This window comes from Sciurus carolinensis, chromosome 9 (assembly GCF_902686445.1).
Source record: "Sciurus carolinensis chromosome 9, mSciCar1.2, whole genome shotgun sequence".
NCBI lineage: Eukaryota > Metazoa > Chordata > Mammalia > Rodentia > Sciuridae > Sciurus > Sciurus carolinensis.
In genome coordinates, this window is record NC_062221.1 from 128,243,249 (window position 1) to 128,256,600 (window position 13,352).

General features: G+C 38.0%; 1 protein-coding gene across 1 annotated transcript; it reads right to left on the reverse strand.

Annotated features, from left to right (window-relative positions):
• Positions 1-12,767: 12,767 nt before the first annotated feature.
• Positions 12,768-13,022, reverse strand: LOC124993755 (keratin-associated protein 6-3-like). The gene has a single exon (XM_047565531.1). It carries the CDS (start codon positions 13,020-13,022, stop codon positions 12,768-12,770), a length of 255 nt encoding a protein of 84 aa, XP_047421487.1.
• Between the last annotated feature and the right edge of the window lie 330 nt (positions 13,023-13,352).

Sequence of the window (13,352 nt, forward strand, 5' to 3'; positions counted from 1 at the left end):
CCTCTTGTCACTGGCTAGTTTTATGACTAACCTAATTGTGTTGTTGTTTCTCAACAGTAAGATAAACCCTCAGGTTTATTAAAGAAGCTTGCTTTTCCTCAGAGTTTTGAGTCTCCTGACCCAATTGAAGTCTTCAATAAAAGCAGTCAATTCACACTCATCCAGTCCTGCCTCAGAGTAGACCTCCATGTTAACCTCCTTTATGTATCCTTTGTATAACAAAAGCCTACCTTTATTCATTACAGTCTGCTTGCCACAGCCTCAATATTTTCATTCCTTATAAAAACACTTCACAGAAAAAACAATCCTTTAGACTCATAAGTTTCTTCTCTTGATTCGAATCAACTTCTTCTTTCAGATTTCTTTCTTTGTACTGAATCCAAATACATCTTTCATACCCATAAAGTTGATAGCACAACTAGTTAAAACTTCAATAGTTTTTAATTGCCAAGTTTGAGCAAAATGCATTCTACTCTTCTACTTAAGGTTCAAATTCTACTGAAAAACAGGAAAATACATGTTATGGTCTGGAATCTAATTTCTGTATTTACTTATTTTTTTTGAATTTCATATCTAGTGATTACTTACTATCCGTAAGTAGCTATTCCATTGGTTTAACATCACGTGTTTGAGGTTATCAGTGAATTGAACAGAACTGTTTCTTTCTCAAAGCCCCTAGTCAGTACCCTTTCTAAATAGAGTGTGCATAGCTCTCCTGCATAGCCCATGAGTACTGACTGTCACCATTTCAAGTCAGTGCAATAACATCCTATCAGGGAGTCAGAGAAAGGGGGAGTAGTTTTCCATATTAAAATTTAAAAATATACCTCTGTGTTTTTAATTGAAAGAATGTGGGAAAGAAGCATTATCCACACATTCTCATGGGTTCCTGGTATTCCAGACATATTTCTGACATCCCTCTGCCAGTTTTTAGGCAAAATATTATTTTAATATATTCCTTCATGAACTCCTAGGTGGAGTTGGGGATTGGGATTTGGGGCTGGTTTATATTGGATCAGAGAGAGAGAAAGAGAAAAATTGATTTAATGATACAGAAAAACGTTTTCATACCAAGGATTATAGCATCTCATCCATTTATTCGTCTGTTGTGTATTTTGAATGTTGTTTCCCTGTTTGTTCCTTGGTAGGTGCATTTTTATAAAATTAATAAATGACTGTGACCTTTTACTATCTGCTGGATCAAGATATTAGAACCATACAACCTCTTTACTACCTCATACTCAAATCTATAATAGAGAAAATACTAATAGCCTCAGCTCTCTTGGTGCAGAACCAATTGAACAATAACTTTGTGGTGAAAAAAGTAGTTGACATAGCACAAGGTTCACTATTTCTCTAGACTATGTTCTGAGAACATCACTAAAATTGATAAAACTGAATTGCATCGGGAACTTTAAAAAAATAAACAACTATAATTAATAAATTAATTATAATTAATTTTTGTATTGTATTAAAAGATATATTGATACATTGTTTTTTTGTTTAACACATTGTCCCTGTTAACAACATTTGCTATTTTTTCTTCCTTAAATTTATTTTCAGGAAGTAATTTCTCTCACCCCTAAAATTGAGTTATTCTCTCTAATCATAGCAGTGAAAAATTTTGCACTGTATGATATGCCATTCATTTTATTTTACATTTTTTCTAGTGTATTTTTCTGAATATATTCAATTCTCATGTAAATCCATAATCAAAACCAACAAATCCTTAAAAGCAATCCTCACTTCTCTTTTTTGTTTCCTAGCAAAACTTCCTAAGTGTATTTTCATGGTAGTGTAATAAAATTGCTGTATTACTCTGCTCATATTTTTTGGTCTCTGATCCCCAGGACTCTCTTGAAACAGCTTTTACAGGGATCATCAAAACCTAAGTCCTGTCAAATCCAGAGATCCAGTCACCACTGTCCTCAAGCTCTGAACAACATTCAGGTTCAATAAACCCTTCTTTCACTCCTGAAAGATGCTCCATCCTCTACCCTCATCCTATCATGGCATTTGATTTAATTTCAACCTCACCAACTGCTACTTCAAAGTTTCCTTTCTTTTTCTCTCTTCATGTCTCTCCCCAAGTTTAGGAGTTCCCAGTTGGGTGCTGGTCACCCCCAATAGTCCCTAGTCTGTATTTGAACTCTGTTCAGACGGATCCCTTTGTTACCCTTTTCCCCAAATGTAATCTCAATTTTTATTTCCAATGTTACTATACATAAAATGGACATGCACAGTGTATATCACTCAACATCTGCTAATGTTAACACCTTTCACAACCACAGTATAATAATAAGTCAAAGAAATTAATTTTGCTGAATATCCTAAATAAAGATACTATTTCACCACTTTTATTATTTTTGCGTCCTTTCCTTCTGTTTCGGGGTCAAATTCACATTGCGTTTGCTTGTCACATCTCTTTAGTCTTCTCCACCTGGTGGGAGTTCCCCTTTACTCTCATGGCCTTGACAATTTTAAGTAGTCATATTTTGTAGAATATCCTCCAATTTGAATTTGTCTGAAGTTTTCTTATAAATTGGGATTGTACATTTGATCAAGAATATCAGAAAATATATGACTTTTTCAGTGCTCCATAGAGCAGTGGATACATGATTTTAATAAACATTTGAAAGTTTCTATAATCAATTTCAATCATGATTCCTAATAGAGCAAACCTATCTCTTTCTATATATGTAGGATAAATAGAAGTTAAACTGTGTCTCTGCCACGACTTTAGGTCTTATAAATGAAAATGTATTATCTGAAGTACAAGTCAAAGTGCACAATATTGCCCCACTCACTAAAAACAAATGAAAGACTTCATTATCCAACACTTAGAAGTGAATCCTGCTTACCTGTCTTCTCTTTAATCTGCATCATTTCCCTCCCTTTTGAAGCCACACTTTTGTTCCCACCTCATCATATTTGCAGATAGGAAGGAGGATATTATTAAATAAATCTAAGATTTTTTAATAGGTATAATCTACTTGGATTATATGTTCTATGGGTAGCTGGTAACCAATTTAAATCTGGTTTCTGAAATAAACAAGTCATCATCAAGGTAAGCAAAGAAAAATCTGTTGTTAAAGGCAGGTGATTTTATTACAAGCATCCTGACACACAGTGAAGTTATCTTGGATATACTGGTTATGAGAAGTATTTTAGATGGCTTCAATGCCTATTAGTTTGGAATGTGAACCCAACAGTGCCTGTGGTTTGCCCTACATACCACTCAGCTGGTTTACCAAGCTCTGTTCAGGTTAGAAACTTAAAATTTTGGAACCCGCCCCTGCTATAGAGCTGGGCCTTCAATTCCTGACACAATGAGCTCTGCAGCATCTACTGGGGTGACCTTGGCTATGGCTATGGGAGTGGTATGGTGGCTATGGATGGCCTCTTAACACTCAGGCTGCCAAAGAATACTGGTCTTCTGTCTTCTCTTGAGAACTAAAGATCACCAGTGCCTTTAGGTCGTACTCTTATGAGGTACTATGTTTTCCTTATATATTATTTGTGATAATGATGTCTGCTCAAACACACTGTGACAGCTGCATCTTAGACTTACAGTCCATTATCTGAAAATATTTTATTGAAATGACCTAGAGTTTCCATCAATTTAGAAAACACTTGTTTGAAGTTGTTACTATTATCTGATTTACATAAACTATCAGCAAGTTTTAATTAGGTAAATATCTAAATTCATTTTTCTTTGAGGATAGTATCTTTTGAAAGCCTATAGAAATTTCATGTATATTTATTTTTCTAAGTAATCTAGTCCAAAAGAGCATAGGAGTCTGAACATCTCCTCAAATGAACTAGTCTATCTAAAAAATGTATTGGAAATTCAACCTTAAGGGTATACTTAAAACAATTCAGATGTTGATAAGTAATCAAGAGAAACCTGGTTTCTCCATGAAAGCAACCAGTTAAGTCATATGTCACTTAGTTTACCAGAGAGAAAGAGGAGATAGCACAAATAATAAAAGCCCCTGTGGGTTCAGAATAAATTAAGATTGACCTCAAAAATTGTACCTAATGATCCTAAAATGATTTGGTAATTTTAGAGCCTTATTTAGATATCATTGACAAATAATTCCATGTATTTAAGGTGTGCGACATAACTTGGTGTGTGTAGCTCATTAACTTATCATCACACAGTAGACTCTGTGTGTGTGTGTGTGTGTGTGTGTGTGTGTGTGTGTTGTTAAGATATAATTTCTTAACAAACTCAGACAATAGAATGGTGGTTATGAGGAACTGAGATTTGAGGAAAACGGGGAAACATTGTTCAAGTGCACAAAAGTTCACTTATAACATGGATAATTATTGCGTTCCCTCTGGCCGCAGAGAGAGACATGACAAACATCTGAAGCTTTGGAAGTTTATTATTCACAGTCCCTCTCCTACACTTCTCTTACTCCCAGCTTCCGCGCACTCCCAGCTTCTCTTCTCTCAGCTTCTTCTCTCAGCTTCTTCTCTCAGCTTCTTCTCTCAGCTTCTTCTCTCAGCTTCTGCGCACTCCCAGCTTCTTCCGCCCTCAGCTTCTTCCGCCTCAGCTTCTTCCGCTCTCTGCTTCTTCCGCCCTCTGCTTCTTCCGCAGCCTCTGCTTCTTCCGCAGCCGCTGCTTCTTCCGCAGCCGCCCTTACTCTCCCACCCACCAGGCTTATATACACTTTAACCAATCGGGGGGGGGGGCACTCGAGGTAAACTGCGGACAGCTGCAGGCATAGAATAGGTACACGAGGGGGGCATGCTCTAATCACATCGTTAACTAGCCAATCATTGGAATTCGCTGGTTGTTTACTGTATAGCTGGCCGTTTTTGGCTCAGCGTCAGGTGCCATCTTGACCGTGCCCAAGGCTGGGGGTCCTGGAAACCCCGACAGATCCCCCTTCTTTATTATTAAACTAAGGCTCGGGACCGTGTCTGTCTTAGGTTGAGTGGTCAGCATATGTCCTTACCCGTCATCAGAGCCTGCAGAGCATGCTGCAGCTCCTGTCTTAGGTTGGTACACAGCCACCTCCTTCATTACCCATCTTTGAATACCGGTCCAGCATCAAGAGCCATACTAATGGGGGGCTGTCGGCCTTTAGGGCGGTCATGGCCTGATGAAAGATAATTTAATCTCTCTATTGGCTAGCTCGTAGATGCATGCCAAAATGAATGAAGAGAAGGAGGCCAAGGCAGAGGAGTACCACCATAGCTCCTAAGCCTGCCCGCTGTTTGACAAATCTATAAACAGAAGAAAGACCATATAGCCATATTAAATACAGAAACAATATACATCCCAGTAGTGTTACAATACGGGCAACACAAAACAGCTCTCAGGGAACAAACGCATCCCAGTCCCAAAAGTTCTTGCAAGGTATCCACTTGTTCTTATAATGAGTCCACTCTCTGATAGAGTCTCTATGGTCTGCAAGGCTGCAGCTGCATTCTCGGCCAAATGATCGTTGTTATGGTTGTGTCAATGCTGCTACCGCAAGGACTGTGATAGCAATGATCACGGCTGTTGCAATGTCAAAGCCTCTCCTGCTTCTCGACAATAGCACTGGCAATTCTACATCTGCAACAGAAACTAGGACTGGTAGGAAGATAGAAATGTGCAAATTGCACGGGTGGCAAAAGAACCATTCCAGCATTGTGAGAGATAGCACACGGTTAGTGAACAGTTAAGAGAAATTAGAAATGTTATTAGAAATGTTAGTTGGTAGAAACATAAAAGGGAGGAAATACACAAGCTGACGTGGGAGGAAAAGCAATATTACAGCTAGGGTCAGCAGAACGAGTTGCTCTACTCTGGGTCTGATTTGTAGTATGATTCCAACGGCAAAGTGCATAAATTCCTCCTGTTAAAGCAAAGAAAGACTAGAGATATCCTTGTCACCAAAAACAGCACGACCTGAAAAATCATCAGTAGAATTGACAGGCTTGTAGAAGAATTGGTGAAAAACAAGAAAAGAAAGGATAAAAAATGTGTTAGTTAGAAGTGAAAAATATGGCCAGGCTAACAATGGCCCATAGGTTCCGGGTTTGCCTTTCCGTCTGAGTTTTTGTTATTGGAGGAAGGCTCAGGCTCGCCATTGCGAGGAGGAGCAGCATCACTTGCATGCTGCTTTCCCTCAACAGTAATCAATTTGCACTCGTTAGCCCAATGTGTTTCCCTTCTGCGCCTTGGGCAAAGTCCTGGGGCATAAGGTGTAACAGATTTTACTATAGTTATCTCTTATCTTTTGTTAGGGCATTATCTCCTTGCTGCTGATTTTGTGCATCTATTGAAGCGTATTGGCCTTCTCCTATTAACATTTCTATCGGGAAACCTTGCCACTATGTTTCTGCAAGCAGTTTCAACAGCTATTTCTTGCCACTGAGCTCTCCAATTAGACATTGTTCTCCAGATAACACTGCTCTGCATAGCTGTCTCCAATAGTCTTAACTGCCTCTTTAAAGTTTTTCTAATGGTTGATGGTATCTCCATTTGCTCCTCAAATACGGGCAGGTTCTACAAATTTTGAAGCTCTTTTTATTAGGCTTAGGTTTCTCCTACCTTTTCCCCTTGTTCTTAAGTTTTCACTACCACTTGGTTATTCCTTTTGGGGGTTCTTTGTGTTAGACTTAGTTCCTTTTTTCCCTTGTTCTTAAATTTTTTGAGCAATTATTTTCTAGGTCACCACCACTCAATTTTTCCTCACTTTATTCTCTTTAAGAGTTCTTTTCTGTTGCTATTAGATCCTGTTCATGAAGACCCCCCTTGTGGCACACTGAGCAGCTTTTCTTCTATAAACCCTGGGCTTATTTCTACTAGGGTTTGAACATATGATCATACAGTGGTTTCCTTATTTTCTAGTCCTTCCTCAGTGTTTCTACTGTAGGGTATTCAAAAGGCCCTCATCCAAAAACCAAGGGGAAATCCTTTCCACAGTATCAAGAAATACTTTAGCTGTTTTTTCCTTTAATGGCGTCCCATGGTTTTTTAATAGCTCCCTGAGGGGTTGCTGCATTCTGACCCCATTGTTACTAATTTGAATAGCTTTAGTTATGGCAGTTACAATAACAAACAGTGGCCTAGCTGCCAGGAGCAATGAGATTACTGAAAGGAAAACTATCAAGTGTGCATTAGAATTTTTATAGCGGCTTTTCACGTACTACCTACACCCTAATTGGACCGCTTCAAACGTGTTTCTACTTTCACATTAATTGGACCGCGTTCCACGCGTCAGGACCGCTGATGGCGTATCCCGATACCTTTTAACCCGCGTTCCACGCGTCAGGACCGCTGATGGCGTATCCCGATACCTTTTAACCCGCGTTCCACGCGTCAGGACCGCTGATGGCGTATCCCGATACCTTTTAACCCGCGTTCCACGCGTCAGGACCGCTGATGGCGTATCCCGATACCTTTTAACTTTTTTATAACCGGTTTAACTTGTATATAAAAAAAATTTTTTTAGATATCTTACCTTGTTTTCTTTATAAGGTTTTCATCTTCCCAGGTTTCGGCACCAGTTATCGCATTCCCTCTGGCCGCAGAGAGAGACACGACAAATGTCTGAAGCTTTGGAAGTTTATTATGCACAGTCCCTCTCCTACACTTCTCTTACTCCCAGCTTCCGCGCACTCCCAGCTTCTCTTCTCTCAGCTTCTTCTCTCAGCTTCTTCTCTCAGCTTCTTCTCTCAGCTTCTTCTCTCAGCTTCTGCGCACTCCCAGCTTCTTCCGCCCTCAGCTTCTTCCGCAGCCTCTGCTTCTTCCGCAGCCGCTGCTTCTTCCGCAGCCGCCCTTACTCTCCCACCCACCAGGCTTATATACACTTTAACCAATCAGGGGGGGGGGGCACTCGAGGTAAACCGCGGACAGCTGCAGGCATAGAATAGGTACACGAGGGGGGCATGCTCTAATCACATCGTTAACTAGCCAATCATTGGAATTCGCTGGTTGTTTACTGTATAGCTGGCCGCTTTTGGCTCAGCGTCAGGCGCCATCTTGACCGTGCCCAAGGCTGGGGGTCCTGGAAACCCCGACAGATAATTTCTGGGGATGTAGTGATAACAAAGTGACTTTAGTTAATACTAATACATCACATACTTGAAATAAGGAGATAAAATTTAATTAAATCCATGAAGCAATTGATGCACAAGCACATTTTAGAAAATCATCATATTTAGCTGAAATTAACAAACTTAACAGTTGAAAGTGAAAAGCAAGAAAGACCAAGTATTTAACAGAATAATCAAGGCAAGAAAGCATCTAAGAGGACTCAAATAAAATTTCAGGATGACACTGCACAAATCATAGACTGCATCTTCTACAGAATGACAATGGAGACTTCACATCAGGAGAAATAGAATTCATTAACATCGGGTCTAGTCAAGTCACTAAACAAATAAAGAAGTAAACAGATGTGTATCCAGTGTAGCGACATAATACAATATAAAAGGTCCAGTTTTCAAAATAATTATGATACGAAAAGAAAATGATGTGGTTTACATACACACACACACACACACACACACACACACACATCCACAAATACCATCAGGAAATAGTAAGTAAATCTGTAACAAGTTCCTTACATCAGACTTACCAGACATAGTTCAAAGAAGCCATTGTAAGTATGTTCAAAGTAGTAAAGGCAATTTTGCTAAAAGCAGTAAACAAAGATCTTCCAAAGACCTTTCTTGAAAAAAAAATGCTGAATAGCAAGAAGGGTAATATGTTCCTTGGGTTGCTCTAACAAATTACCACAACTCAGAAGACTTAAAAAATACAAAGTTTTATTTTTTTTTTTCAGTTCTGGAGGCTAGAAGCCTGAAAACCACATATCAGCAGGGTATGTTATCTCTGAAGCCCTAGAGAAGAATCTTTCATTATTTCTTCTACCATCCTGTAGTTACCAGCAATCTTTGATACTCCTTAACAATATATGTCCAATTGCGGCAATATAATTCCAATTTCTGCTTCTGTCTTCATGTGCATTTTCTCTGAGTCTCTGTGTTCCTGTGTCTTCATATAGACTTCTAACAAACACACCACTCACTGGATCTGGTCAACTACAATATCTGACCTCATTTTAACTTGGTTACATTTGCAAAGACCTTATTTCTTGATAAGGAAACATTTAGAAATATTAAGGGTAAAGATATCAGCATGTTTTGGGGGCAATACAATTCAACTCACAACAAAGGAATGCAATTAAAAACTACATGAAAAATCACATTCTCAGCAAAAATGAAAATCAAAGTTTGACTAACATCAGCAAAACAAATTAAATTATAAAACTTATACACGAACTCTCTTTTACTCCATCCTGTCCTGCTTCTAGACTTTGTGGTGACCAAAAACAGACAGAAAAAAGTTCAGGAAGACAGTGGAGTGACTAGAAACAAGACTAGAGGTCCTTCTAAAAAACCTACACTAAAGGATAACTCACTCTGTATCTAAAAATACAAGGTCCAGGAAGAATGGGAAGAAGGGAGGGAGAACAGGAGAAGAGGAAAAAGCAAAGGAAAGGGATCAGGGTAGAAAAGCAAATAGACTACAGGAAAGGAGTTGGAAAGTATGCAGTTGGCAAAACTCATAACTTACATTGGGGGAGGTTGTGGGTTTCTTTTTGTACCAGGGATTGAACTCAGGGGTGCTGAACCACTGAACCACATATCCAGAATTTTTTTTTTTTTTTTTAAGAGACAGGGTATCACTAAGTTGCTTAGAGCCTCACTAATTTTTGCTGAGTCTGGCCTGGAATTTACAATCCTGCCTCAGCCTCTGGAATTGCTAGAATTATGGGCATGCACCACGATGCCCAGGAAAACTGGTAACTTCTTAGGAAGAAAAGTATAAAGAGATGGGAGGAGCAGTCTTTGGAAATCGAGTAGTGAAGGAAAAATAAGTAAAAGGAAAAAATTAGGACCCCCAAAACAAAGTTAAAACAATTTTGAAGGTATACAACTTGTATCATCACAAACAAAACAGAACACGTTAAATAAAATGAACTGTATTATCTTGGTGGAAGCATTTCATTAAGTTAGAAATTATGTAAATTATACCACTACCAAAAATAAATAACAAGACAGAAATTAACAGTTGGCACATGGATTTATTGCAAAATATCTGTAAATGAAATCAATGATACCAACTGAGAATAATTTCCCCTGGAAATTATGAGAATAATTTTCCCTGGAAAATTAACATAAAAATAGGAAAACTTGAAATCATTTAGAAAATAAAAACTCTGAACTATTTAATAAAAGACATAAAGAATATTACCAAACATGTCAGTGACATCCATATAAATGAATAGGCTTAATTTATATATTAAATGAAACATTTTCAATTTGACTCAAAAGCCATGCAAATTATAAAATTAATATGCATGAATATTTATGCAGAAAATAACAGAAAAACCTTCTTTATGAAGATAAAAATACAGATATATGGTGCTAGGAAACAAACACACCATAAAAATTTAAATTATCACTCTCAGGACAAAATTGATCAAATGCAAAAGATAAGTAAGCAGAGAGAAGACCTAAACAATACAGACAATAAACGATCTATGGATATATGTTGACTTTTATGCCCCTAGAATAGTCCCCACAGAACATCCACAAATAACGATCATGTTTCAAAGAAAACATCAGTGAGCATCATAAGTTAGAAATATCAACTACCAAAATCTCCAAGCAAAGAGAAATTAATAATTACTAACAATTTTTTTAAATGGAAAATCCATTTAACCTGAAAAGTGAAAATTCCTAGGTGAAAGAGGGTATATACAAATGAAATCACAGAATTTTAAAAAATTAATGTTAATGAAAATAGTCCACCACAACATCTTTGAGAAATATAAAGCAATATTTAGAAAAAAATTGTTTTATAAATAAAAACTTTTTTCCATAAAATGAAAGAATATTAATATGTGATTTTAAAAATTTTGTAAGGGACAGAAAGTAAACCAAAGAATGCCCAAGGATAGAAATAATAAATATAAAAGCAAAAAACAAGTCAAGTAGAGAATAGAATAAAAGGAAAATTTAAATAGTAAGACAAAGTACTATTATTTGAAAGAAACAGAGGTACAAATTACTCTCTCAGTCAAGATGAAATGGAGAAACCATACACAAGATAAAAAAAAAAAAGAGGGAAATAAAAATTGAAATAGAAGAAATTTGACGTATCAGGAGACTACTTTGCAGACTTCAGCGTATAAAAATGAAACAGGTAATTTCCTAGGGAAGGAACTTATCAAAGTGAATCATTAGATTTAGAAATCATAGATCAATTTCCTTGGAAGTAATGGGGAAAATTATTAAGAATTTACACAATATATATTTTATATATGAATATTTACAAATACTCCACTGAAAAACAGCCCAGATGATTTCTCAGGAGCATTTTACCATATCTTCAAAAACTAGAAAATCCCAATATTCTGTAAATTATTAAGAGCACTGAAAATGAAGAACCACTTCCTAATCCCTATTCTGAGGGACAGAGAGCACAGAATTTGTGGTAGGCAGTTTCTCGACATGCCCTCTGATTCCTGCCTCTCAAGTTAGTGGTCTTGAGTGAGATGCTCCCTGTGTGTGGGTGAGACCCCCCACATGCTTCTAAGCCCCAGAGTAGGACAAGCATGTGTGATTTTGTTACCTTAGCTGTAGCCCTCATTTTGCTGGAGCATCTTTTCGTTCTTTCCTGCCTTTAACAAAACTAGCAGCTATGTTTGGAAACTACCGGGCAAGGATCTGTGGACACCTTCTGTTCCTGAGAGTAGCCTCCAGAATATAGTCTGCAAGGGACTCAGCGAATTCTCATCAGGGAAATGATCCTTCCATGCCCATCTCTGCAAGGAAGTGAATTCTGCCAACAATTACATGAACTTCAAAGTGGATCCTTCCCTAACCACGCCTGGGTATGACCACAGTCCCATCCAGCATTTTAATCTGAAAACTTGTAAGACCTTGAAACATCTTAGTTTATTCCTCAAATTGTGTTTTAACTAAATTTTATTGCTTACCATTAAGGCCAAACACTTTTGTGATCTATTAGGATAGACTAGCTTATAAAATTTTTACCTAGTTTATATCTCTAGTTTAAAAAATATGGAGAATACAGGAAAAACTTTATTTTAAGATATATTTATATTAAAGTTAGAAAAATTGTTTTTCCTTACTATGTACCATATGCCAGGCAATACATAAAGTAGCATATAAATAACACTGGATTCCGTGTTGAAAATCACCCTGAAACACATGCATTATTACCTCAAAAGGAGAAAAGGAAAGTGAAGATTATAAAATATAAGTTATGTTCCTAATTTAGCTGATCTTTGAAATGGTAAAGAAACCAATCTAGGAAAAGTAAGAAAAATCATCAATTCATAAAGTTCAATTATGAACTTTATTACAAGCCTGAATGAAAAAACTGTGAGTAATGTGGAATACCAAATGACTGACAAAATATCTCTTACAGGTTAAACAAATTTATTAGGACAACAGAGAACAACTCCCACCTTGAAAGTCATCAAGGCAGTTGCTCTGACACCAATGACCAGGACAGAACTGTGAGGTCTCATGAGAATTTCACTTGGTCCCACTTCTGCAGGAAAATTCCAGGGAATTGGTAGGTTCCATACAGGCCAACAACTGACTCCCTTTGCAGGGTCATCATCATCCACAGTGTGAGGCTCAGAACAGGTGGGGTTCAGAATTGGTGAATTCTGATGTCACAGGTGGAGGGGTGAGTGTCTTCCATGGTGTCCTCATTAGTAGTATCCAAAGCCAGAGCCACAGCCAGAACCACATCCATAACCACAGCCATAGAGAGAGTGGGAGCGATATCCATAGCCACAGCCCAGTCTGCGGAAGCCACAGCCATAGCCACAGCCCAGGCCTCCATAGCCATAGCCTAGGCCTCCATAACCATAGCCTCCATAGCCACAGCCACAGCCTCCATAGCCACAGCCACAGCCTCCATAGCCACAGCCGCCATAGTAGTTTCCATAGTAGCCACCACACATGGTGTAGGTTGAGTGGAGAGGTTGTTCTTGGGTAGAGAAGAGTGGAGGTGACTTGAGTCTGGACAATTCTCCCTGAAGAGGCCCTTTTATATGCCTTCAGTGTGGGTGGAACCCACCACACAACTCACATCATTGGCTATTTTGCAGAACCAATCTGAGTAATTTGTTGACACGTTTTTAAAGCCTGACATGAGAGATACTAAGGAAATTTCCTGTTGTTTGGCCACATCTGATTCACTTGTTGGTCATTAATGTGATTCAGTGTCTCATCTTCAAAACCCTACCCACACCAGATACTTAAACTACTCTTATTATAAACAGGCTTTAGGG